Source organism: Pteropus vampyrus, unplaced genomic scaffold (genome assembly GCF_000151845.1).
Source record: "Pteropus vampyrus isolate Shadow unplaced genomic scaffold, Pvam_2.0 Scaffold11, whole genome shotgun sequence".
In the NCBI taxonomy this organism is placed as follows: Eukaryota; Metazoa; Chordata; class Mammalia; order Chiroptera; family Pteropodidae; genus Pteropus; species Pteropus vampyrus.
In genome coordinates, this window is record NW_011888792.1 from 3,683,448 (window position 1) to 3,709,320 (window position 25,873).

At 34.9% G+C, this 25,873-nt stretch overlaps 1 protein-coding gene across 2 annotated transcripts in view; it reads left to right on the forward strand.

The window, feature by feature from the left end:
- VCAN (versican) overlaps positions 1-25,873 on the forward strand; it is a 115,680-nt gene that overhangs the window by 5,828 nt on the left and 83,979 nt on the right. For both annotated transcript variants that reach the window (XM_011377726.2, XM_023523149.1), the window contains exons 2-5: positions 8,618-8,693; positions 14,120-14,497; positions 17,699-17,873; positions 17,959-18,086. In XM_011377726.2, the coding sequence (XP_011376028.1) occupies positions 8,624-8,693; positions 14,120-14,497; positions 17,699-17,873; positions 17,959-18,086 (751 nt within the window). In that variant the 5' untranslated portion in view covers positions 8,618-8,623. The remainder of the gene's footprint in view (positions 1-8,617; positions 8,694-14,119; positions 14,498-17,698; positions 17,874-17,958; positions 18,087-25,873) is intronic.

Here is a 25,873-nt window from a genome sequence, read left to right on the forward strand (position 1 = left end):
ATGTTTGTGGGACTCATACTGATTTAATTATATAATTTTAATGATAGTAAAAATAATAAATCATGTATTTCCTACTAAGTGTATAAAATGAGTTAGATAGGGGTGTATTGTTTTAAGAATTGTGTGTTTTCATTGATCAGAAGAGAGAATCCAGAAATAGAGTGAAATGGATGTGAAAATTCAGTGGAAAAGAAGGATTATCTAATAAATGGATAATGGACAACGAATTGGTCCAGTCAAAATAAGAGTGAATTTCTACCTCATTTCTTATCCTAAAACAAAGTTAAGATGGATCAAATATGAAATGTAGGGACTGATATTTTATAAAAATAACCAGAGGAAACCATGGGATTTTGAAAACAATAAGCTAGAAGTAGAAAAACTTGTTCTAAGCGCAAGATCAGCAGAAGCTGTTCTAGAAAAGACTGACAGGTCTGACCAAATAACATTCAATTATTTACACAAAAACAAATAACACATTTAGAAACTATCTGCAACATATGAGAGACAAGGAGCTAATAACTCTTGATATACCAAGAAATTTTACAAGTTAAAAAAACACTATCCAAAAATGGCAAATATGTACAGTCAGTTGGCAGAAAGAGAAATATAAATGTTTTTTAAATGAGAAGTACATCAGCCCCATTCATAATTAAATACTAATTAAAACAATGATATGCAGCACCATTTTTTCATCAATTAGAGCAGTAAAGATAAAAAAAATAGTTTGATGAAAATTTGTGTTGGCCAGGTTGTGGGTAAGCTGTATCTCTCATACAGTACTGTGGAAATGTAAATAGGTTTATCTTCTTGAGAAAAATAATTTGGTACTAGCTACCAAAGATTTTTTACACGCATATACCCTTTGACCCAACAATTCCTCTTCTAGATATTATCACATAGGTATCGGCACAAATGTCACCCAAGACAAATTGACAAGAATGCCTTTTGCAGCATTTTTTCTAAGAGCAAAAATTTGGAAACACCTTAGAAGCTCATCATAAGAATTGGTGAAATAAAAGATGCTACATTCATCTAATGCAACACTATTCAGCTGTTAAAAATAACACAGAGAAACTGTATTTGCTAATTTGAAACATTCCTCAAGATACATTGTATTTTAAGTGAAGAATTTTAATAATGTGCCAAATAGTGTATGTACTATATGTCTAATTATGTTTAAAAAATGGGCACATTCAATATATGTCTAATTATGTTTAAAAAATGGCACGTTCATTTATTCAACAAATATTTACTAAATGTCTTGGGCATTGTGGATACAGCACGGAACAAAATACCAAAGACTGCTCTCCTGGAGCTTATACTATGATGAGTAGAGAACGGCAATTCCCAAATACATACATAAAATGATATGTGCTATGATGAAAATTGAGCATGAGGAAGGGAATAGAATACAGTGTATTTTCAATAGACTGTTGAGGAAGGAGTTTTCCAGGCAGAGAACAGAACAGTATTAAGAGGCAATGACATGTAAAAGCTTAGCAAAGTCCAGGTTCAGGAATCCAGTCACAGATTAGTGATAAATTCACATAGCACCATTCCTCTTGTAAATTCATGAGACTTCATGTTTAAACCATGAGATTTCTCTGCATTACAGTGATTCCAACTGTGAAAAAGCACCCAGGAGCAAAGAGATAGGCAATGTTCATTGCATCCACTTTGTGGATGAGATGTCCTAGACAATCAGTTGTCTAGGGTAACTAATTCAAAGACTGGGAGACAAAACCACTGTGTCTGTGTCCTTAAGTCACCCTTTGCTTCTCCAAGATCAAGGGAGAATATTAAATATCTGTTTACTAGAACCTTGGCTATTTCTCTGAGGCAGCCCATTCCTGAAATGACCCTTTCCCTTTCTGCAGACATTTCTCATGGATAGGAGTCATGTTGACCTTGTCTCTTCTATCTGCCAAGCAATTAAACAGCCTCAGTCATCTGTGCCTTGATTATTCAATGACTTTCTCCTCTTCTCATTGACTTCACTGGAGTAGAAGGCTAAATATAGACCCTGGCTCTCCTATCTCCCAGGTCTTTCTATGCAGACAGACTTGTTATCACTAACAGATTATGCTTACAAGACCGACAGGAGGAGTAGAAGAATAGAAATGGGGGTCTGAGTGGTGCTGCAAACAAAAAATCAAACCAAAAAAAAAAAAAAAAGCCTTTGGTAAGTTTTCATTTAGTAAAATCAAAGCCAAAGGCAGATAGTGTGCCTTAACGACCAAGAACATGAGTGAAGCCTTAAGAAAATTAGAGAATGAAATGAGGAGCTAATAACTCTTGATATACCAAGAAATTTTACAAGTTAAAAAAACACTATCCAAAAATGGCAAATATGTACATTCAGTTGGCAGAAAGAGAAATATAAATGTTTTTTAAATGAGAAGTACATCAGCCCCATTCATAATTAAATACTAATTAAAACAATGATATGCAGCACCATTTTTTCATCAATTAGAGCAGTAAAGATAAAAAAAATAGTTTGATGAAAATTTGTGTTGGCCAGGTTGTGGGTAAGCTGTATCTCTCATACAGTACTGTGGAAATGTAAATAGGTTTATCTTCTTGAGAAAAATAATTTGGTACTAGCTACCAAAGATTTTTTACACGCATATACCCTTTGACCCAACAATTCCTCTTCTAGATATTATCACATAGGTATCGGCACAAATGTCACCCAAGACAAATTGACAAGAATGCCTTTTGCAGCATTTTTTCTAAGAGCAAAAATTTGGAAACACCTTAGAAGCTCATCATAAGAATTGGTGAAATAAAAGATGCTACATTCATCTAATGCAACACTATTCAGCTGTTAAAAATAACACAGAGAAACTGTATTTGCTAATTTGAAACATTCCTCAAGATACATTGTATTTTAAGTGAAGAATTTTAATAATGTGCCAAATAGTGTATGTACTATATGTCTAATTATGTTTAAAAAATGGGCACATTCAATATATGTCTAATTATGTTTAAAAAATGGCACGTTCATTTATTCAACAAATATTTACTAAATGTCTTGGGCATTGTGGATACAGCACGGAACAAAATACCAAAGACTGCTCTCCTGGAGCTTATACTATGATGAGTAGAGAACGGCAATTCCCAAATACATACATAAAATGATATGTGCTATGATGAAAATTGAGCATGAGGAAGGGAATAGAATACAGTGTATTTTCAATAGACTGTTGAGGAAGGAGTTTTCCAGGCAGAGAACAGAACAGTATTAAGAGGCAATGACATGTAAAAGCTTAGCAAAGTCCAGGTTCAGGAATCCAGTCACAGATTAGTGATAAATTCACATAGCACCATTCCTCTTGTAAATTCATGAGACTTCATGTTTAAACCATGAGATTTCTCTGCATTACAGTGATTCCAACTGTGAAAAAGCACCCAGGAGCAAAGAGATAGGCAATGTTCATTGCATCCACTTTGTGGATGAGATGTCCTAGACAATCAGTTGTCTAGGGTAACTAATTCAAAGACTGGGAGACAAAACCACTGTGTCTGTGTCCTTAAGTCACCCTTTGCTTCTCCAAGATCAAGGGAGAATATTAAATATCTGTTTACTAGAACCTTGGCTATTTCTCTGAGGCAGCCCATTCCTGAAATGACCCTTTCCCTTTCTGCAGACATTTCTCATGGATAGGAGTCATGTTGACCTTGTCTCTTCTATCTGCCAAGCAATTAAACAGCCTCAGTCATCTGTGCCTTGATTATTCAATGACTTTCTCCTCTTCTCATTGACTTCACTGGAGTAGAAGGCTAAATATAGACCCTGGCTCTCCTATCTCCCAGGTCTTTCTATGCAGACAGACTTGTTATCACTAACAGATTATGCTTACAAGACCGACAGGAGGAGTAGAAGAATAGAAATGGGGGTCTGAGTGGTGCTGCAAACAAAAAATCAAACCAAAAAAAAAAAAAAAGTTTTCATTTAGTAAAATCAAAGCCAAAGGCAGATAGTGTGCCTTAACGACCAAGAACATGAGTGAAGCCTTAAGAAAATTAGAGAAATGAAATGAATTTTCATGGATCTTAAGTAAATGTTTGGGCTAATTTAAATGTATTTCAGATGTTATTAGCCTACTTTCCCATATTTGTAAGAGATTGTTGGCACATCACTTGAAAGTGTGTTTCTGAACAGGAAATGGTGGCATTGGTCATCCATTTGGTATACAAACCTTCCTCTGAAGGGTCTACTCTGAACCTGGCACTGAGGAAATATTGTGAGAGTTAGTAAGTTTAATACGATATTAGCTCTGCCTTCCAGAAGCTTACTGTTCTATAGAGGAGATAAAATATGTTACAAGTAATGATTCAAAGCACATAGCCATATAGGACAATTTATCGTAAGTATAAAGTTGGGTACTGCTTCTATAGTGGTAACCTAGGTTATAATTTTCAAATCAAGAGCTTCAAATGCTTTTCCTTTTACTAGTAGTAACAGGAAACCTGGAAAAGAACTCATGTAGAATGCCTGAATTAGTAATTTTAATAATTAATATTGAGGAGAGAAAAAAAATTGGTGTAGATGATAGAGGCTCTGTTCATCTCTCTGGAGACCAAATCAAAGTTATGACAGAAACAAAGAGCAGCAGTAAGGAAAAATTGCCTGGGAACTTGAAGAACAAGCCACACACCTAGGAAGTCCAAGAAAGCACCCTGCAACAACAGAAGGTAGGATGGGACGAAGACGCGGGGCTGCCTGGTACCAAGCAGCTGAGTGAGATGGAGGCTGCAGCAGCAGCAGAGGCAGAAGCCTCTTAAAGGGGCTGCGTTCCTGAGCGAATTTTTGCAGTGACAGACCTGCTGGCTCTGAGCACAGTGGCACCAGGGACTTACAGGGAAACATTGAGTGAGGGCCGAAGCAAGACTCGCTCTGTAGAGAAGTGCCAGCGGTATCCATTGTTCCCTGTTGAGCTCTCCCCCTTCCCAGTGCATGGACACAGCACTTCCATAGCCGTGATGTCATCAAACTGGATAACAGAGGTCACTCTGCCCAGAGGATTCCCTGAAAACTTGTCTCCCCCAACTCAGGACTCCATCCAAGCCGCATCCTAGGATAGCCTCAGCAAGTCAGGTACTCCTTGCTGAGCAGCACCTAGACTCACGTTGGAGGCAGCTGGCCTTGGTTTCTAGTGTGGCCTTTTGAAGCAACTATAAGCACAGCATCTGTGGATTGCTTGCTGAATCTTAACAGGTGGCCCCGGAGAGGCTAAGTTTGGTCTGCAGCTGAACCCCTCTCAGAGAATTCCAAAAATTGGGGATCCAAAGAGGCCTACACAAAGACACATCATAATTAAAATGCCAAAAGTTAAATACAAAGAAAGAATATTAAAAGCAAATAATTACATGTAAGGGAAAACCCATAAGACTGGCTGCTGATTTCTCAAGAAACCTATGCAAGACAGAAGGGTTTGGCAAAAAATATTCAACAGGATGAAGACCCAGGATCTACAACCAAGAATAATTTATCCAGCAAAGCTATCACTCAGAGTTGAAGGACAGATAAAGAGCTTTCCAGACAAAAATAAGCTGAAGGAATTTTTCACCACCAAGCCCGTATTACAGGAAATGTTGGAGGGACTTCTTTAAGAAGAAAAAACATGTATCAAAAACAGGAATAAAGAATGGTAACAACTACATTCCTATCAATAAGTACCTTAAATGGAAAAGAATTAAGTGCTCCAACCAAAAGATGGAGTGGCTGAAAGGATAAGAAAACAAGACCCCTACATATGAAAAGGACGGGAATAGAAAAAGATATTGCTGTGATGAACCTAGAAGATATTTAAGTTAGACAGAGAATGATAAACCCTATATGATTTTACTTATATGTGGAATTTAAGGAATAAAAAGAACAAACTAATCAAAAACAGACTCACAAATATAGTGGGCAATTTGGTGATGGACAGAGGGGAGGGGAGTTTGGGGGGTGGTGAAGGGTTAAAGAAGTACAAATTAGTAGCCGATGGATGGTCATGGGGCTGGGAGGCACAGCGTAAGGAATACAATTAGCATTAATACATTGGCTAGGTGGAGGGTCAGGGGAGGGAGAGTGCAATTGGGAGGATCGTTTTATGAGCTATATAGATGTCTAACCAATGTATTGAAGCTAAATTTAAAAAAATCAAAAAATAATAAATATTGAGTACTGAATACACTGTATATCACTAACCTATATGTCATATGCATTATTTCATCAATTCTCACAATTACTTCAATAATTAAGTACTACTTTTCACAGTTAAATAGTTCCTGGATGAGAGAGTTAGTAACTTACCTAATATCACAGACTATCAGTAGGGAATTAAGAACTTGAATTCAGGCCTATTTGACAGTAGAAATCAGACTTAACATTATACTTATAAATGTTTACAGAAAAAAAAATTGAGAACAATTTTTCTTTAAGGATGACAGGAAATTATTGTTTATAAATATATTATAGAAAAGTTTCTTATTTGGATTCAGTTAAAACTCATGAATGTGTTTTATTTAATAGCATTATGATACAAGCTAAAATTTTATTTTATTTGGAAACTATAGAGCATGTTAAATTTATATCTTTATTTTTCCCTGAAATATTGTAATGACATTGAGATATAGGTTTATACTTCCTGCTTGCTGTGGTATAAGAAATCCAGAAATGTGGAAATCTAATTTCCCAGTTAGTATCTAATAACATTTATTAGCATATTCCAGTAATTATATAATAAATAATAAACTAAATTGTCAAGGTTAATTTATGATTATCACCTGTATGCTTTTTATTGTGAGCTGTCAAATGGCCTATAGATGGAAAATAGATATGTAATGTATTAGGTTAAAAAATGCTCTTTAGGAAATATCTAGAATTTTATAACTTTGTTTTAGAGATATTCTAACACTTACTTTAAGATGTATATAATAAAGCAATCAAATGGAGAAAATATCAAGGAAAAGGAAATAGCTGTCATAAATTATGAGATTGAACTCGAGTGCAAATTGGACTTGGATTCTTATAGCATTTAGTTCTTTTCAATCTAGGTTTCCTTAATAATACAGAATTTACGTATTTCTAAGGAAAGTGTTAGGAAGTTATTTAGGGCACTGACTCAAATACGTGACAGTTAAGATGCCTTCAACTACAAGTAACAAAAAGCCCTGACTTTATTGGGTTTAAATAATAAAGGAATTTATTATCTCATATAAAAAGAAGTTCCAAGGTATGGCCCTCTCTAGACCTAATACTCAAGGGCTTAAGCTATTTCTCCTGATTCTTTCTCAGCTTCATCCTCAGAGGCTATCTTAGAAACTCATGGATGCAAGACAGTTATAACGGTTTGAGAAGAAATATCCTATCAAGTGCAGTGAAGGAAAGCAACCATCTCTTCCTTTTTTCTCTTCTTAAGATGAATATACCAGTCTAGGGAGCATCCTCTTTAACTCCCACATAGATCCCGTCACATCTCATTGGCCATAATTGCATCATCTATTTATTTCAAAATCGACTATTGGCGAAAGGAATGGAATATGTTAAGAATAATGACCACCCCTTGGGATGGAGTTTACTCAGGCTTCTCTAAAGTATATAGCTGTTTGAAGGAGGGTAGATACTAGAATGGAATCAGAGTTTTGTTGGAAAGGAGAAAGAGGGATGGCTACATGTAGCCAAACAAAAAAGGCTATTATAGAATAGTTCTAAATGTAGCTGAGAAGGGAACAACTATGACGATCAAATACTCTTTTGCAGTTCTTCTGAGATTGTCTCTGGTTTCTAGATGGTCCCCAACACTGGTATTTATCCTCCTCATAATTACAGCTTCATAGAAATTCAAGCTGGAAGGAACTGTTCTGAGTCCCAGATTGTTAAACATCTTCCCCAAGTCACAAATAATTAATGATAAAGCCATGGTAGGTTTTCTAGACTCTCAGAACAGAGTGTTTTCTTTCATTCTTTACCCTTTAAAACTGTTGGAACGACTTTAAAACTCATGGAAAGCATTGGTCCTTTTTTTATAGTTAACAGTTCCTTCTAATACATTTATTTTGTTTGTTCAGCCTTCTAGAAGCTAAATTGAGTCTGTGCTCTAAAAATCCTGCTGAAGTCCATATTCTCTGTTTTGATACCATGTGCATGAATCACCAATGAGTTCCTCCCCACCTCACATTTGATGAGAATCCTTTTCTTTCAACATCTCTCCCTATTGCGTTCCTATCTTCTCTTACTCCATCTACGACCAACTTCCCATTTCTAAATAGACTTTGTGGTCACCCCTCTCTCATTGTGCCAGCTCCTAGCCACTAGTTACTTAGGCTGTGGTCTTCATTGTTTTTTCTTCAGCCTATCCAGCTGTGGTTGTCCCACACATCTATATTGTTATATGTCCCCAAATTGTGTTCTGAGATTATTTTGGTAACTAAATAATCATTGGGTAAGAGTCAAACTAATAATTTAAGTGTTGGGACAGCTTATATTGCAAGTTCCTTCCTGTTTTTACAAACCAAGAGGAGCTGTTTCTTGTACTCTTGTACTCTGTACAAATAACGTGATTTATGGCTCACCACAAATCTGAATGCTTATGATTTACTTTATATTTTTCTTCATTTCTAGGACAAGATGTTGATTAACATAAAGAGCATCTTATGGATGTGCTCTACCTTAATAGTAACCCATGCACTACATAAAGGTGAGTGTGGTAACAATTTCTTTGGTGCTAAGTGAAATAAAATTTTACTTACTGGGACATGGAATGGCAATATAGAATCATTAGAATTAAGGATTAATTTTTTATCTATTCAGTGCTGAAAACTTTTAGCTAAAATATTATTAGGCTTAAAACAGTGGCATTAAAAAGTCAATCAAAACAAAATAAAGAACAGGATGCTAAAGAAGCAAGCAGGCTTTCAGTAACTTCCCAGATTACTTTCAAACTAAGCAAAAAGGCTCATATAGTTTTCCCTTGATATCCACTGGAGAATCCTCCCTTCGTATAGATGGAGGATTTGTTCCAGGAATCCCGATGGATACCAAAATCTACAGATGCTTAAATCTCATATGTAAAATGGTATAATATTTGCATGTAACTTCTGCACATCCTCCCGTTTACTTTAAATCATCTGTAGATTACTTAAAATGCCTAACATAATGTAAATGCTATATAAATAGTTGTTATAATGTATTGTTTAAGGAATAATGACAAAGAAAAAAAAGTGTACACATTCAGTATAGATGCAACCATCATAGGCTTAACTACAAAGTACACATTGGCAACCACATAACATTTAAAAATAATTTTTTCAATCTGGTGTTGATTCAATCTGAGGATGCAGAATCTATGGATATAGAGGGCCTACTGTATATGTCACTGGGCATATTTTCTATTTTCTTCAATACTAAAGACTTTCCTATAAAAAAGAAAGACTATCAAAACTTGAGAGGCTAGATATTGAGAAAAGTCAAGAAGATAAATAGAAGACTGACAGCCAAGTTTTTGAGCATACCACCCTTTTTTCCTCTCTCTTTTAAAGTAACTGGGTATGCTCACATGCACTGTTTTTCTTAGTTTTAAACTGTATGTCCACTGAATGAATGTTTTATAATTCCAAAGTTGTGAACTATGTTCCATGAAGAGCAATACTGCCCTGAGCTTCAGTGATCTACTCCTATCTAGTGTGCCTCTCCAGCGTCAGCTTCTACTTCTTTTCTCACACTCACTCTGTGCTTCAGATTCTCTGAAATAATTTGCAATTCCATGCACAGACTTTCATATTCCCTGTTTTTTTACATGTAACTTTTTCTGCTTGGTAGTTCCTTCTCTTGTTCTCTACAGTTCTACTTCAACTCATTCTTCAAGACTCAAAGTTTGAATATCACTCCGTCTATTCATCCACCTATTCATTCATCCATCCATCTATTCATTCATCCATCCACACTCCTCCCGCCCCACCCATTCATTTATTCATTGACAATATTGTTTGAGTACCTTCTATACACCAGGATTTATTCTAGATATACAAAATATATACCAGGATATACCAGAAATCCATTGTCCTGGATTGCATTAGTTATATGCGACAGGCAATAAACAAGTAAACAATGCAGGTACTTTCAGACTGGTGAAAATAAAGCAAAGTGATATCATAGAAAATGGCCTGGGCTGGGGCGAAGTGGAAAGGCTTCTTCAGAAAGAACAATTAAACTGAGATGTGAATGACCTAGATGGCTATCAGAGTCTAGGCTTCAGCAATCTGTTAACAGCCCAAGAGCTGTCTTCATCAGCATTTATAGTAAGTAAAAGTGAAGGAAAAGTAAAACAGGAAAGAATAACAGTGTCCAGTGAAGAAGAGGGACATAGAAAAGAGATATAGAAAAGGGAGTTGGTTTGGGTGGGTAGTAATAGAAAGGGAGTTGCAGAGAAAGTAATAGGAGAAACTTGAAGGATAGAGCAACTATCCCTCCACTTAAAGTTTAGATTTTCTACTCATAACAAAGAAAGAACTCACATTAAAAAAATGAAAGAAAAAAACATGTTTATGGTGTTGTTCATTGGTAGTATTTTAAAATAATAGTAATAGCTAAAAATATTGAGTAATTTCTATGCATTAGGCCTTGTTCTAAGTATTTTGTATAGTTCATTTCTCTTATCTTATCTCTCCAATGAGACAGATGCTTTTATTCCCCCCCATTTGGCAGATGAGAAAACTGCAATAGCAAAGGTTTGGGTGCATAGCTAATGTAGCAGGTTATACAACAATTTAGTGATGGAGCCTGGAGTCGAACCCAGGCAGCTGGGCTCCATAGTCCATGTTCTTAACCACTATATTATACTTTATTCCAAGAATCAAGTTCTTTATAAACCTATGATCACGATTAAGAAATGTAATTGGTTGTGGCTAATTTCAGAAGAATTTAATTTTTTCATATGAGGGGCAAAAGTTGAAAACAAAAATCACTTAAAACAGGTTTGCTAAGTTCATAGGGGAATACACAGCAGTTTCTTGTTGTGAGTCAACACAACTACTTTTCATCTTAAGGTTTTCTCTGTTTATTCTAGGCACTCAAAAGGTCAATAAATAACATTAATGAACAATTGTCTACTGATTAATAGCTTTATTTTAATGCACGGAGAGCTCTTTACTTTAACAATACCCAGTATATTATCTCTCATTGACCTAGTTATTTGTCTATTTCTCTAATATTAATAAATGGATTCATGCACAGTCATGAGTAAATAAATGAACAAGAGAGTGATATTTATTACCTGATAGAGTGATAAATTCTCATACTCTCAATCTGATATATATTTGGCCAACGTCTGTGTGTATGTGTATGTGTATGTGTGTGTGTTTGATCAAATTATATAGATGGAATTTATATCATCCTTGCTCTGTAGATTTTAGTGACAGAGAATGAAAGGTAATAATTTGTTTTCAGTGATTTCTCCCATATTGTACTCGTTTAGACCACAAGCCATATGATGGGAATGGTGAACTTTTTGTTAGCATTCATTTTTATTAGTTGTATTGTCAGAGTTTCAGACAAGTTCTTGCAGTTTTTTTTTTTAACAAGCATAGTCTATAAAGATTATCCTCTGAACTACAAAATTTCTTTCTTAAAATATTTAGATTTTGTGAACTTAGTTCTTGTGACCCAGTGCATTAAGGCCCAAGATTTCATACACAAAAGACCTGACCACAGAGCTTTTTGTTAATCCTAGATTCTACATGAATATATATATATATCCAACAAAAGCTTTAAATTTTCTTATATCTGTGAACATCCAGAACAATATATAACCTTGGGAAATTTACATTTTGACATCATTTGACATCATTTTGTTCTATTATATCTTCTCATTAGAGCACGGTTGTTGAGCAATGCTCTAAATTTCTGAAACCTCCCAGTTAGATAGATTGGGCTGAATCTCATATCTGCCCCTACACATCTAAAATTGTGAAAAGAACTATAATTTAGTAGTAAATATTAAGGAATTGGAAGTCATTGATCTTAAATGCATTTTTAAGAGATGGTAAAGGATCTCATTGAGGTTGATGATAAAGTTGTTTATTTTCCGTTAAAAAAAAATAAACATTTTTTTTTTTGGTGAAGTCAATCATCTAAATAATTTTTCAGGAAGGAAAATGAGATTTTCTAGAACATACGATGAATGTAAATTAGGAGATTTTTAAATCATAGAATTTTCTCCCCTTCCCTTCTCAGGATCCTTATTCTTGCCCCCCACTGCTCCCCAAAATTGTTTTTTCATCATTTCCCTAATGGGGTCTAAATTAAAGGATTACGAAGGGTTACTCTCTGGGAGCCCCCTGTGGACTGTGTAGATTTATTTAAAAGATCATTAAATTACTAAAGATTTCAATTCAGATAGCAATTAAAGAAATAGAAAGGGATATAAATAGAATAGGTATAGATTTTAGAAAGGAGCTAAAACTAATTTAGGGACAGGAGAAGAACCCAATAAATACCAAAGCTGAAAGATTCCTTGATTAGGTGCAAGGAGACAAGTGTTCTGGCCCAGGTCTGTCGCCAGCCAGCTGCGAGCTTGAGTGTCATTTCCTCTTAGCGGAGCATCCTTAGTAAGGGAGTGGACCAGTTTCACTTGGAAGATGAGCTTTAAGTAAGAGAATTTATTTTGTAAGACAAGGAGGCCATTAAAAATCAAATTATTCCCTTGCTGTTATATTCCAAGGTGCTAATTGTTTTAGTAACATTTTAAAGATTAACTTAGTGCAGCTAATAGCACACTTCATTTTTATTTAATCTTGTTAAATGCCTTAAATCTTGTTTTGGAAAGCTGTATATAGATTACTAAAATGAAGAAATTCATGACAGCAATGACCATTATAAACTTGGAATGATTAGTGATTTCTGTCATAAATACAGTTAATATAATACTGTATTAATTATTTTAGATATATTTATATTACATGAAAGATTTCATATGCCAGTCTTTTTAAAGTTAAATTTTAATCTTTAGTTATAGAGAATATTCTTTTCTTAAAGAACATATCTCCATATCTTTCTGCAGTTTCAAAATGACTTATCCCCAATTGAACCCACAGGGCTATCTTGACATCTATATCATTTCTGATGCATATATATTACCAACACCTTTGACCACTAACACACTAAGCGTTAACATCATTCTGTTAATTGAAAATCATTATTTCACTTCATGTAGAAGCTACTATTAACTTATTCATCATATTTTTATGAAGTGGAAGTTGCTTGTGTATTTTCTTGTTATTGTTGTTACCAAAACATTGTCTAGCCAATGAATAGACAGACACTGGAAGATGGGGTGGGGGAGGGAGGCGTGTGGATTCCTGTAAGAATGAAAGAACATTTCTTGTGCATATAGTAGTGTTAAATTGTATTCTTTCTCATTAAAAGTTTAAGGGCTTAAGCAGAAAGACGTTCTAAAGTCTAATACTTTAGGAGGGTTAGGTGAACAGATGCCAACTTTCCCCCCCAGGATATAATCTAGAGGTTATGTTTCACTGCAAAGTGATTGCAGCTGGATTTGTCATTATGATGAAAGCCTTTGATTCAAACACTGAAGCAAAGAAGTTTCCTTCAAGTGTTAGACTTACCCCTGCTCCAGTCTATTGAAGTACTTTTTTTTTTTTATTTTCACTTCCTCTTTGAATTTTATTTTCATTTCCTCTAAGGTAATGTGGCAGTTATCTTAACAAACATTTTTCATCTTGACTTGTGGACATAAATTCACCTCTCAACTACTCTTTCTAATATTGGTCCAGTCCTTTAAACTTGCATTGCTGATTCCAGTCTCCTTTTGCCCTTGATTGCTTGCCTTCCTATAGGTGCCTTATTTTATCACTTTGCTTATGTTAAACACCGAGTTACAATGAACATCAAATTTCTGGTACCTAAAATGAGCATTATTAATCCCTGTCTTTATTATAAAACGTCATTGAAATTGTATTCTTTTCTCTGTATATAAAATCATTCTCATTATTTCACATATTGAAGATGTAACAAACTCCTGTAAGGATTTCTTATTCATTCATGTATTTAATAGACTCAATTTGTGTTTTTTAGGACTGTTAATTTGGAATTTTCTCTTTCTTCCAGTCAAAGTGGGAAAAAACCCATCTGTTAAGGGATCCCTTTCTGGAAAAGTCAACCTTCCTTGTCAGTTTTCAACCATGCCTACCTTACCACCCAGTTATAATACCACCAGTGAATTTCTCCGAATCAAGTGGTCTAAGATTGAATTGGACAAGAATGGAAAAGATTTAAAGGAGACTACTGTTCTCGTGGCCCAAAATGGGAATATTAAGATTGGTCAGGGCTACAAAGGGAGAGTGTCCGTGCCTACACATCCTGAGGACGTGGGTGATGCGTCACTCACCATGGTCAAATTGTTGGCAAGTGACGCGGGCCTCTACCGCTGCGACGTCATGTACGGGATTGAAGACACGCAGAGCACGGTGTCACTGACCGTGGACGGTAAGGCTTTTGGAATCTGTAAAAAGGTAGTATAATTTGATACCTGGTTCAGAAGTGCTGTGAAACAGTACATAAAAGTAACTATTGTTCAGGGTTTGAACAAGTGGAAAAACATCAGTCATTCCCAACTGTCCATATTTATCACCGAAAATAAATTGTTTTTTTTTCAGGGTCAAGGAAGGTGACTTCTTGTGCAGCAATTTCATTGATTTAATGCAGTAAAGTATAGTTTGTATACTGGAAATAATGAATACCTGAAGACGTGGTACATAGTTCAAGAATTATTACTTCATTATTGAGACCTATCAAGAATTTTCAAGACTGTAAAAGCTAATCTACATTTTGTTTTTATTTTGATATGTGTGTATGCACATATACATACATACACGTATATACACACATAAAAGCCTCTTTCCTTTATTTTCACTCTCCTTGTGTGATTATTACAATCTTCAAGTTTACTTTTAAGAAGTATAAATTCTAGCTTAACTTACATCGAAGAAATAAGGCACTTAATAAGTATCATGGCATACATCACAGGTTTTAAAAAGACCAGGGCTCGATAAACATTTGAATTGGATGAAGACAAGAACTCAGCAAATTTTCTTTCAGGTTAATACACTAGTTGTTATCAATTAAGTCTAGTAATGAAACATTTTAGTTTCAGCCTCCTTTTAGTGGTGGTTTATATGTCATTTGAATTTAAGTTAGGAGACAAAGCAAAGAAAAATTGTTTTAATTGGGTACACACATAATGCCATAACTCTTGGAAGCAGAATATTTTGGCAAGTTATTAAGCAAAATTATAATACCCAAACATGATGGAACAAATTTTTCTTCCAACCTTCCATTTCCCTACAAAATATTTACCTTTCAGAAATATATACAAAGGGCTTTATTGAAACTCTTTCTTGTGTAGTCAAAAGGAAATACTTTGAATTTTAGATGCAACAAATTAATTTTCTGGATATCCTTTTACATTCAGATTCCACTGCTCTCTTCCATAAATCTGTCTTTATGTTGTCCAGGCATCCACTAAATATCCTGGGCTCTTCGCTCTTTTAACTTTTGTATCATTTATTTTAGTTAGCCTAGAATTGTTTTTTGTTCTACTGATATTTCTATAGATAGATAGATAGATAGATAGATAGATAGATAGATAGATAGATATAGTAGAGTTAGATACATACTATATAAATTTTATATAAAAATATATAATATGTAAAGAGAAATATATTAAATGTATATATTTAAAATTCCTAAAGGAGTTTAAAAACTTTTTACAATTTTCGTCATTAAAGAATTAGCAATGGATTTGCCCTTTGCCCCTCTGAAACAATGAAAATCCTCTGCTTAATCTCCTTAGCCCCATGAGGTCTTCAAATTATCCCAACAATCGCAGATACTTGTACAGACTGATATTCCCTGCCTTGGTCAGGGAGGCCCCTTTGTGCCCTCTTACTGCCAGTCTTCCCTGCACATGGAAGATTTTTAATTACCAAGAAGACTATTTGAAGCTTCAATTAACATAAGACTAATTTAAAACCATTCAAATTGTTGCTTAAGCCTTAGAGATTACTATACTTACCAAATACCACATATACACTTCTTGGCGATTATAGAGTAGTTCTATAAGGTACAAATTTTCTGAGAGGTATTCTTTCTTTCATCTTTCTTCTTCTCCTCCTCCTCCTCCTCCTCCTCCTTCTTTTGGCAATATCAGAAACAAGAAAACAAATGTTATTTGTCAATACATCTACTTGGTGCCTGGGCAGGTCTTTTTGTATTGACCCTACTCAGAGGTGCTTATCCATGATATGGCTAGTCTGTTCCTCCATAGTTGCTCTATTGGCACATATCTGTCTTGGAAAAGAGAGACAGTCTAAGTAAGAATGGGCATGTGGGAGAGTCTTACAGCTAGAAGTCAGTCTGTGAAGGACAGACTGTTGTCTACCCCAGGAAAATATTAGGAATAAAAAGAGAGTGGAAGATATTTTGGAAAACAAAATTCGGTCTTCATTAAAAAAAAAAAAAGTGGTCTTAAAAATGATATGACTCAATCAAATTTCATACATAAGATCCAATTGCCCCAATTTCTATTTTCCAGTGACTTGCCAGGCACATTAGCTTGACCCACTTTGCAGACTTATGGAAATGAGTCACCGTATTTACTCCAGTTTAAAAGACAGATGCTGTTGTTAAAGTGGCAGGAAGGGGACCCAAAGCTTCATCCCCTCAGCTGCTCTTTCTTCAGCCCTTTGACAATTCTTTGAGCTCTAGAGCATAGTTCAAGAACTACTAGTTAATTTATCAACTCCTAAAATACAATGAAGTGGAACTTGAGGCAACTATCGAGATGCCTGGCTTTTACCCACTGAGTCTGGAGAACTTCACTTCAGGACTTCTTCGGGATAGAAGTCCTACATTTTATTTGTCACAGGGGAGACCCTAAGTTATGCTGGTCAGATAGTGAATATGATAAACATCTGAGTAGTACTTAGTAGCCTATCCAACATTTTAAAATACTTTACCTAATTTGATTGTCATATCAGTCAAATAAAATAAATAGTATTAGTTACACTTTATGGGGAAGGAAATTAAGGCTCAGTATATGGTTAAGGAACAAATCAGGGATTAGAACAAGCCATCTCATACATAGTCCAGTGTTTTTTTTTCATCTTAGCGTATTGTCTCTGGAAGTAAATAGCTCATGTTTCATGTTTAGTGGAAGTAGTATTTATGAATGTTCCATATGCTTCTTTTGAGTTGGTTCAGGGTAAAAATCATGAAGTAGGAGAGAAGTTGATCTTGTGGCCCTGTTAAATATTTGTATCTCCTGCAACACCTACTTGCTTTATTTGTCCAGTGTTGCCATGATAGCCTGAATACTACCTGTAATACAACTATCTACCTTTTAGGATTTAGTGGCTTAAATCTCTTTCTTAGACTGTTTACATGTGAACAGAAAGTTTGTGGCTAGGAAACTTTCTAATGGAGCAGAATGGGACACCTGAGTGAATGGCATTTCTGGGGCTCCTCAGATCACCATAATTTTGTGTAATGCTATATAAAGTAAAAACAAGAATTATCATGATGTGATTATCACATCAGCAATTAATTTGATGTATAGCTCCACTGAGAAACTATGCACGGTATGGTAGGAGATTTGAACATGCCTGTCATTGTTTGCTGTCTTCGCAGGTGTTGTGTTTCACTATAGGGCATCGACCAGCAGGTACACTCTGAATTTTGAGACTGCACAGAAGGCTTGTTTGGATATTGGGGCAGTCATAGCAAGCCCAGAGCAGCTCAATGCCGCCTATGAAGATGGATTTGAGCAGTGTGATGCAGGCTGGCTGTCTGATCAGACCGTTAGGTGAGATGTCTGGGGGCCACAGGCTTTAATTCATTAATCTGGGAGTGAGAATACAGTGCTTAGTACTAGTTCTTTATTTCCCCAGATATCCCATCCGGACTCCTCGAGAAGGCTGTTATGGAGATATGATGGGGAAGGAAGGAGTCAGGACCTACGGATTCCGTTCTCCTCATGAAACTTATGACGTATATTGTTATGTGGGCCATCTGGATGGTAAGATGTTTACATTTCTCTAGTTTCATTTGCAGTAAGAAAACTGAGGAAAGACTGGGAGCATGTCAGAATAAAGCCAGTCTTCATGCTTGTTTGGATTCCAAACAGCAACATTTAGTTTAAATGACCGTATGATTCTGTGGTGAAATAAGCTTAAAGTGGAAAGAGAAGGAGGAGTATGTAAATGGTTATGCAGGTTAGAAATGTCTTTAGTTAATAGCAGATTTTCCTTCGGTCGTGCTGCTATTGGACTATTTCCAATACACTTTTAGAGCATTAAGAATAGAAAACTGTAAGGGTGGTACCTATTGTGAGAAAGTCAGGTAAAATCCTGTGATGACAAACCACTGTGAATCCGAATGCTGATAAATACCCCAAAGCACAACTAAATTATGTAAGCTAGAGCAAAAGTGGTTTTCATGTTTCACTTCTCCTGTTTACTCTGCTACACTAATATTCAGAGCAATCATTCATTCATCTAATATACACATTTAAAAACCACCTACCATGTGATAGGTATGCTGCTAGTTAGGAATGTGAAACCAGGTAAGCTATAAGCCATGCTTTAAAGATGCTTAGAGTCTGATTTTGGACTATCATTTCTCATTTCTCATTCAGCATGAGTTAGAGATTCTTAAAGATGTTTAATAGTAGCAACATTATGTAAGAGGCACAGTGAAGTTTTATTATAAGACATATGGAATAGAAGTTTCTGTGGCTTTTGAAATGGAGTTTCATTTGTATCAACAGGTGTCTTAGAAGCCTATTTAAATAGAAGTATTGAATTGAGTTATACTAAAAAAAAAAAATCCCAATTTTCTTATCTGTAAAATAAGCAGGTTGAATTAGATAATGTCCGTAGTCTCTTCCAACATTAAAATTCTATGATTCTATGATTTTATGAATTGAATAAACAATCTCAGAGACTGAAAGCTAGAAAATAAACAGCTTATATTTTCCTGTCTTGACTAAATTTGAATCAAAAGGTCTGCTTACCAGAAAGCTGCTTAAGTGTAGTTCTATAGCATCTTATAACTATCATTTAAAACTAATAAATGTATTTTCTAAACTAGAACTTCAGATACTAACAATGTCCATTTTTTGTATAGGTATAAAGGGAAAACATATGTAAAATCCAAGCTGTGATATATAGCTTTTCTCCTTCGTTTATTTTAAGTTTAATTTAATAGGAGATAGTTGGTAGAAGAATCTGGTTCTAGGAAATAAATTTGGCAATTGCTATTTCAGTAAGATGGAAATTTGTATCCAAACTCTGTAATGTGGAATTTGTTTTATCACTGTTGTTTTAATAATAGCTATCAGTGATAGTTATACAAATTTCTGAAATGCTGTTAATACTAGAACTGAGCCAGAAGTAGTTTTTGAAAAAGTATATGTAAGTTCTAATTACCTAAAAGAGTTTTACCAAATATAATCGAAATGGTGGCTTTCAGGTACAAATCCATGGCCTGATCCAAATATGAATAATCATCACAAGCCAGTCTCCTTGATGGAAAGACAGACTCATGTACTTACAATGCCACCAGATGGAGAGCCTGAGGGCCCCTCTGTGTGTGTGTTCTTATCCTGATGGAGCTACCAAAACCTAACTCTCTGGGGCTACAGACTCCCTAATTTCTTTTGAGCCCAAAGGACTTCCTGCTTCTGCAGAAGTCCTAGAAATTCTCTGCCTTCTACAAATACTATTTGAGGTAATTTTTGATAGATCTAGTGGTATAAGTTCTCCCAGGGATCCCTAGCCACACTGAACCCGTTGAGAGCTGGCTCCCCACAGCCTGTTCAGAGTATTGTAACTAATGTATGAGGAGAATCGGGCTCTTTCAGAAGAGCAGGTCTGAGGATATGCACATACACCACAACAAGAAGGATTTACAAGTAATACAAGAGTCCTTTTCCACCTCCATAAACATCACTTCTATGGCAACTGTTATTCGTAAAATCAGTCTCTGCCCCAGTGTAACCCAACTGTGTTCTATGCAGTTACTTGGGACAAATGTTCCACATTTTTGATGACTGAAAACTTGTAATGTGTCATATAGCATAACGTTAGTTATGGAGAATTTATAGCAAAGCAACAGAATTGGAACCTTTTTGAGGTAGTACATAATAGTTACAAGAGAAAGATAAAAGAATCAGTATAAGTACTAATTCAAGTACTAGCTGAAATTTGTGTCAGCAGAGTAAGCAAGGCTTTTATTTGTTTCATAGAAGGAACTTGACAAATCTGGAAGATATTCAGTATGTTTAGGATGACCTTGTTCCGGAAAAGTTTTCCTCCTTGTTTGCTGTCCTTTGGAATAATTAATAAAGCTCGGAACACTGGTCTGTTGTTTCGACTTGAATTGGACTGGTGGTGGTGGTGAGGGAGAGGTTAAAGAGTTTTTTCTGAGAGATAATGTAAGAGGAAGATCATAAGATCATTCTTGTAAGGTCTCCCTCCTTCCTTTACTGAAGCATATGTCCCTCCTTAGAAGGCCATTGGCTAAACTGTGAGTTGACAAAAATTTGTGTGATGAGTTAACCATATAAAATTATACCTGGTGTTTCAGTGCCACACTGATAAAAGATTATTTGAAGTGAGCCAAAATTCCTTATAAGAGGTATCTTTTGGTATATTCATGAGTATAATAATCCCCACCTATATTTGTTGTAATTTTAACAGCCAAGTGTATGTGAGAGAGTGGTGGAGGCAGTAAAAATTAGAGATATTGATGAACTCAGAATGCATGTGATGGAACATACACAGTTATGAACAAGGTTCAATTTCTTCAGTCCAGAAGCCGTATTATTGCAGATGGTCTAACGAAAAAGCCAGTGAAGTGAAACATAGTTTAAAAAAAAAAATTAATTTTGTTTTAATTATTTATTTATCATGAAAGATATTTAGTTGATAGAATGTCAACCTTCTGTTTTTTTCTCCTTTTTTGTTTTATAATGTCATATTCATCCTGACATATGTATTTCTTGATAAAATTTAAATAATTATACTAAACCAAATTCAGCTGGTTTGAGGGAGAGAAAAATGAATCTGGTTCTTATTCTAAAGTGGTGATTATTACACAGTTATGCATATGAATATCATATTTAATTACAGTTAAAAAATAACCTAGTAAGTATAAAGAAGCAATTACATCTGTTCTATTTACTACCAAGCATCCCAGTATTAGCTTGTGTTCTTGGAAATGATCTAGATGTTATGGTGCTTATTATCCATGATTCAGTAACAGAACACTAGTACTAAGCAATTAATAGAATTAAGATTCTAAAGTAGAAATCTAGAAATTAAGACTCATAAAATAATCTTTATTAGGAAGCTTAATCTGTGTTTTCTAGTAAGGTAGATTTGGAAATATTGAGAGGGTCCATTATTAGAAAGTTTAATCTATATTTTCTGGTAAGGTAGATTTGGAAAATACTGAGAAGGGTTAGGAGCCATAAAGACAATGCTAAGAGACACCTCTTGGGAGGCAGTTAAGTTTCTCATAATTAAGAATAGGAAAGACCTCAACTGAGTCCCAGCTTTGTCATTTACCATTTGTGAGCTCCTGAGCAAAGCTTCACCTCTCTAAGCTTCAGTTTCTTCTGTGAAGTGAGGACAATAAGAATACTCGCTTTTTAATCACGGTATGAAGATGGAATAGGTTAATGTATAAATGCACTTTTATCACAGTGCATGGCACAAAGTAAGTCCTCGATAAATAATAGCTGTCATTATAGCTTGTGGGCTCTTTATGATTATGAAAGGCTCTTTATTTCCACTAAATTCATAATTAAAATTCGACTGTGTGAATTGGGTTCAATGTAAGGAAAATTTTTCTGACAATGAATATTATTAAATGTAGAAAGAATTCTGACAGATTATAAAATTTCTTCTCTGAAACTTCCTTAAAACTAGAATTAATCTAAAATGTACAATGCTCTGTCAAAGCCTGAGTCATGGTACTTTGAAGGATATAGGAAATAACTGGAAATGGGTCACTTTATGAAGAAGGGTGGCATGTCAAGGCATTTTGAATATGATAAATTACTTGAACATTATTGAATAATTAAAAATAATACTGTGACAAAATAAGAATCCCTATATTATACCTCCTAAATTGTTTAAAATTAGTTTATTCTTTGATTAGAACATTATCTAGTTGACTCACAGTGTTCAGGCATTAGTCTGGTGTCTGATCCCCACAAAGGGTCATGGGTACATAAACATGCTCACTTTGCCAGTGAAAGATTTAAATATTTCTGAAAGTGCTTTGTGAATTAATGTATTTCTATACTGAAAATTGGCAGTTTAGTAGGAAGTAATAGTTATAACCATAGCAAAAATGAATTCTTAAATAAAATAGAAAAAAAGAATGTTGAAAAGAATGGTGTACAATGTAAATATTTTATCTAAAAAAGAAAAAAGAACACTCTAATGTTTAAGGAATCTTTAATTGTTTTTTTTTTAAGAAATTAATAAATTGACTATTTATTTGGTTTCTTTATGGTAGCAGGTACTTGTAAGAAAATATTTTCCTTTATATAGAAGTTTAATTGTCTCTGCAGATAAGTCAGAAGGTGGTAGATGAGGTCAGACTGCTTTTTTTCATGGTTGATTCTCTTATTTCCCTTGCAAATGAGTCTATACTTCCAATTTCATCTCCATTCCTGACAAAAATGATTGACCCAGGAGCTCCTTGCCCCTCTAACATGGGCAACTTCGGGATCTATGTCCGATACATCTATGACCTGTTTTTTCTATGTAGCCCTAACATTTGGTTTTTACTTCACCTGGAATAACTACCATCCTGCTATTCTGATTCCCTGGTTTTCACATAGCTTGCCAGCACTGATGCGTCTATACTATATGCTCTCTAGTTCATCTTGTATCCCTCACCTGAGTCGTAGTTGATCTCTCTCATGTTTACCATCTCTGAAATTTGAATGTATGACTATAATCCTCCTCCTGCAAATGTTTGCCTGTGCCTCCCTCTGTCATACTAGACTGGGTTCTGGGAGGGAAGGAACCATGTATGTCCCCACTATGTCCTTGGCACATAGTAGGTGCTCCATAAATGGAGTGGCATAAATGAGTGAATTAATAAATTAACCTACAAACAATAAGTGCCTACTCTACTCAACTTGCCTTACACTTGCCCCTTGGGTAACTTCACATCTCTCTGGCTTCATCACTATTCTTCTTGCTTCCCACTTTTTCATTGCTCCAATTTCCTTAGTAGTTTGTTTAATTTCACTTTTGTTCTCTTATATGTAAACTGTATGTAAGTCAAATGCCTTGTAGGATGAGTGGGGCACAAAAATACACCAAAAATAACAAAAAGAAGAAAATGAAAATATTAATTTCTAGTTTTTCACTTCTAGACCTGAAGTCTTTTCTGAATTCCATACCCATATTTCTAGTTTGTGAATCATTTTTGTGTCTCATCTCTGACTTGTCTAATGCCTCCATGTCATCTTTTTGTCTGACCTAGGACCAAAAATAATCTTTCCTTTTTGTTATCATATGAACTTCTTTAAATGTAAAAAGCAAAATAATTAGGTAAAGGCCTGAATGTCATTAAACGAGTTTTGGAGCAAGGCTTAGTTCGAGCTTTTTGAAGGCTTCAATTGGACCAAAATCAGATATTAAATCTGGAAATTGTGTGAATTCTTGCCTGTAGATTCTCAGATTGAGTTTTAATTTTAATATAATTTACAGCATGTAATCTATGGAATAATTCACTAATGGGAGTTATTTAAGAATTAGTGATATTGGGTTTATTCAGTTAAAAAGCCCCAAGTCAGCTAGAAGAGATTCCTGCCCACTGTGGTTCAGCAAATAATTCAAAGATTGATTCCGGATTACAGAACCTCTCCACATTGGTTGATGTTGGTGCCAGAAGATGCTGAAAACTTTTTAGGTATTCTCTGTAGAACTCGCAGAATCATACATAGATCATGTAAGTGCTTCTTATATAGGCGTTTCAGATTAACATGTCTTGCTAGGAATTTGAAACTGAACTTGGAATTGTTTCTGTTTAAGTGTTTGAATGGTCTAGCAAAGAGCAACTGATGAAGGCAACTAGGCATGGCACGCTAACAGCACCTCTGGTAAATGACGTCCTCATTCAGTATAGTGATTTCAAATAGATTGACTATGAGGTAGCTACATGTAGGGTCAGGAAGGATACTATTTATTAAATGGTTGCTTGTCATTAAAAAAAAACCCAAACCTTTTTTTCTCCTCTAAGGAAACTGAGGCATGAGGAGGTTAAGTGATTGGATATGTCCATTTTTCTGTTCCACTGCAGTCATCTCTCAGGACTGCCAAAAATTCTCCAGCAGAGCAACAGGTAGTCTTACAAACCAAAAAGATGCAAAGTGCTCACACAACTCCCCCAAATCTCTGTTTATCACATAAAAATATTCTAATATTCTCTGAGTAATGATTATATTACTGATTCGATTGCAATGATTGGAAATGCTGAGTTAAATAGTAACTCTGTATTAAACTTTTTGAGGAACTGCTAGACTGTTTTCCAATGTGGCTACACCATTTTAAATTCTTACCAGTAGTATTTTGGAGTCCTGCTTCTTTCACATTCTTGCCAATGCTTGTTTTTATCAGACTTTATGATTATAGCAATCTTAATGAGTGTGCAGTGATATCTGATTATGTGGGAAGCTGCCACTGTATTTCCCTGACTGCTAATGATGTGGAGCAACTTTTTATATGCTTATTGGCTATTTATATACATATTTTGAGAGATATATATTCAGAACCTTTGCCCGTTTGTAATTGGGTTGTCTTTTTGTTATTGAGTTGTAAGAGTTCTCTATACTCTAGATATAAGTGCCTTTTCAGATACTGTAAATGATTTGCAAATATTTTCTCTCATTCAGTGAGTCGTATTTTTACTTTCTCAATACAGCCCTTTGAAGCACAAAAGATTTTAATTTCAATGAAACACAATTTATCTAATTTTTCTTGGGTTGTTTGTGTTTTTGGTGTCACATCTAAGAAAACATTGCCAACTCTAGAGTCATGAAGACTTGCTTTTGTGTTTTCTCCTAAAGTTTTATAAGTCTTAAGTTTTTGAGCTATTTTGAGTTGATTTTTGTATATGGTATGAGGTAAGAGTCTAAATTCATTTTTTGCATGTGAATGTCCAGTTGTCCCACCATCATTTGTTGAAAAGGCTATTCTTTTCCCAATTAATGGCCTGTTCACCCTGTTGAAAATCAATTGATCATAGATATATTAGATCTCCATAGATTTCTGGACTCTCCATTCTATACCATTGATCTATATGCCTATACTTATGTCAGTACCACATTATCTTGATTACTGTTGCTTTGTAATAAATTTTGAAATTGGAAAATGTGAGACTGCCAACTGTGTTCTTTTTCAAAATTGTTTTAGCTATATGAGTCCCTTGAGTTCCAGTATTAATTGTAGGATCGGCTTGTCAATTTTTACAAAGAAACCATCTGGGATTCTAATATGGATTGCATTGAATTTCTAGATCAATTTGAGACGTACTGCCATCATAACAATATTAAATCTTTGAATCCATAAACAGGAGATGTTTTTCTATTTTTTTAGGTCATCTTTAATTTCTTTCAACAATGTTTTATAGTTTCGGAGTATAAGTTTTACAGTTTTGTTAAATTTAATCCTAAATATTATTTTTGATGCAAATGGAAATAAAAATTTCTTTTTCTGATTGTTGGAAGTGTACAGAAATACAATTGATTTTTATATATTAATATTATATCTTGTATCC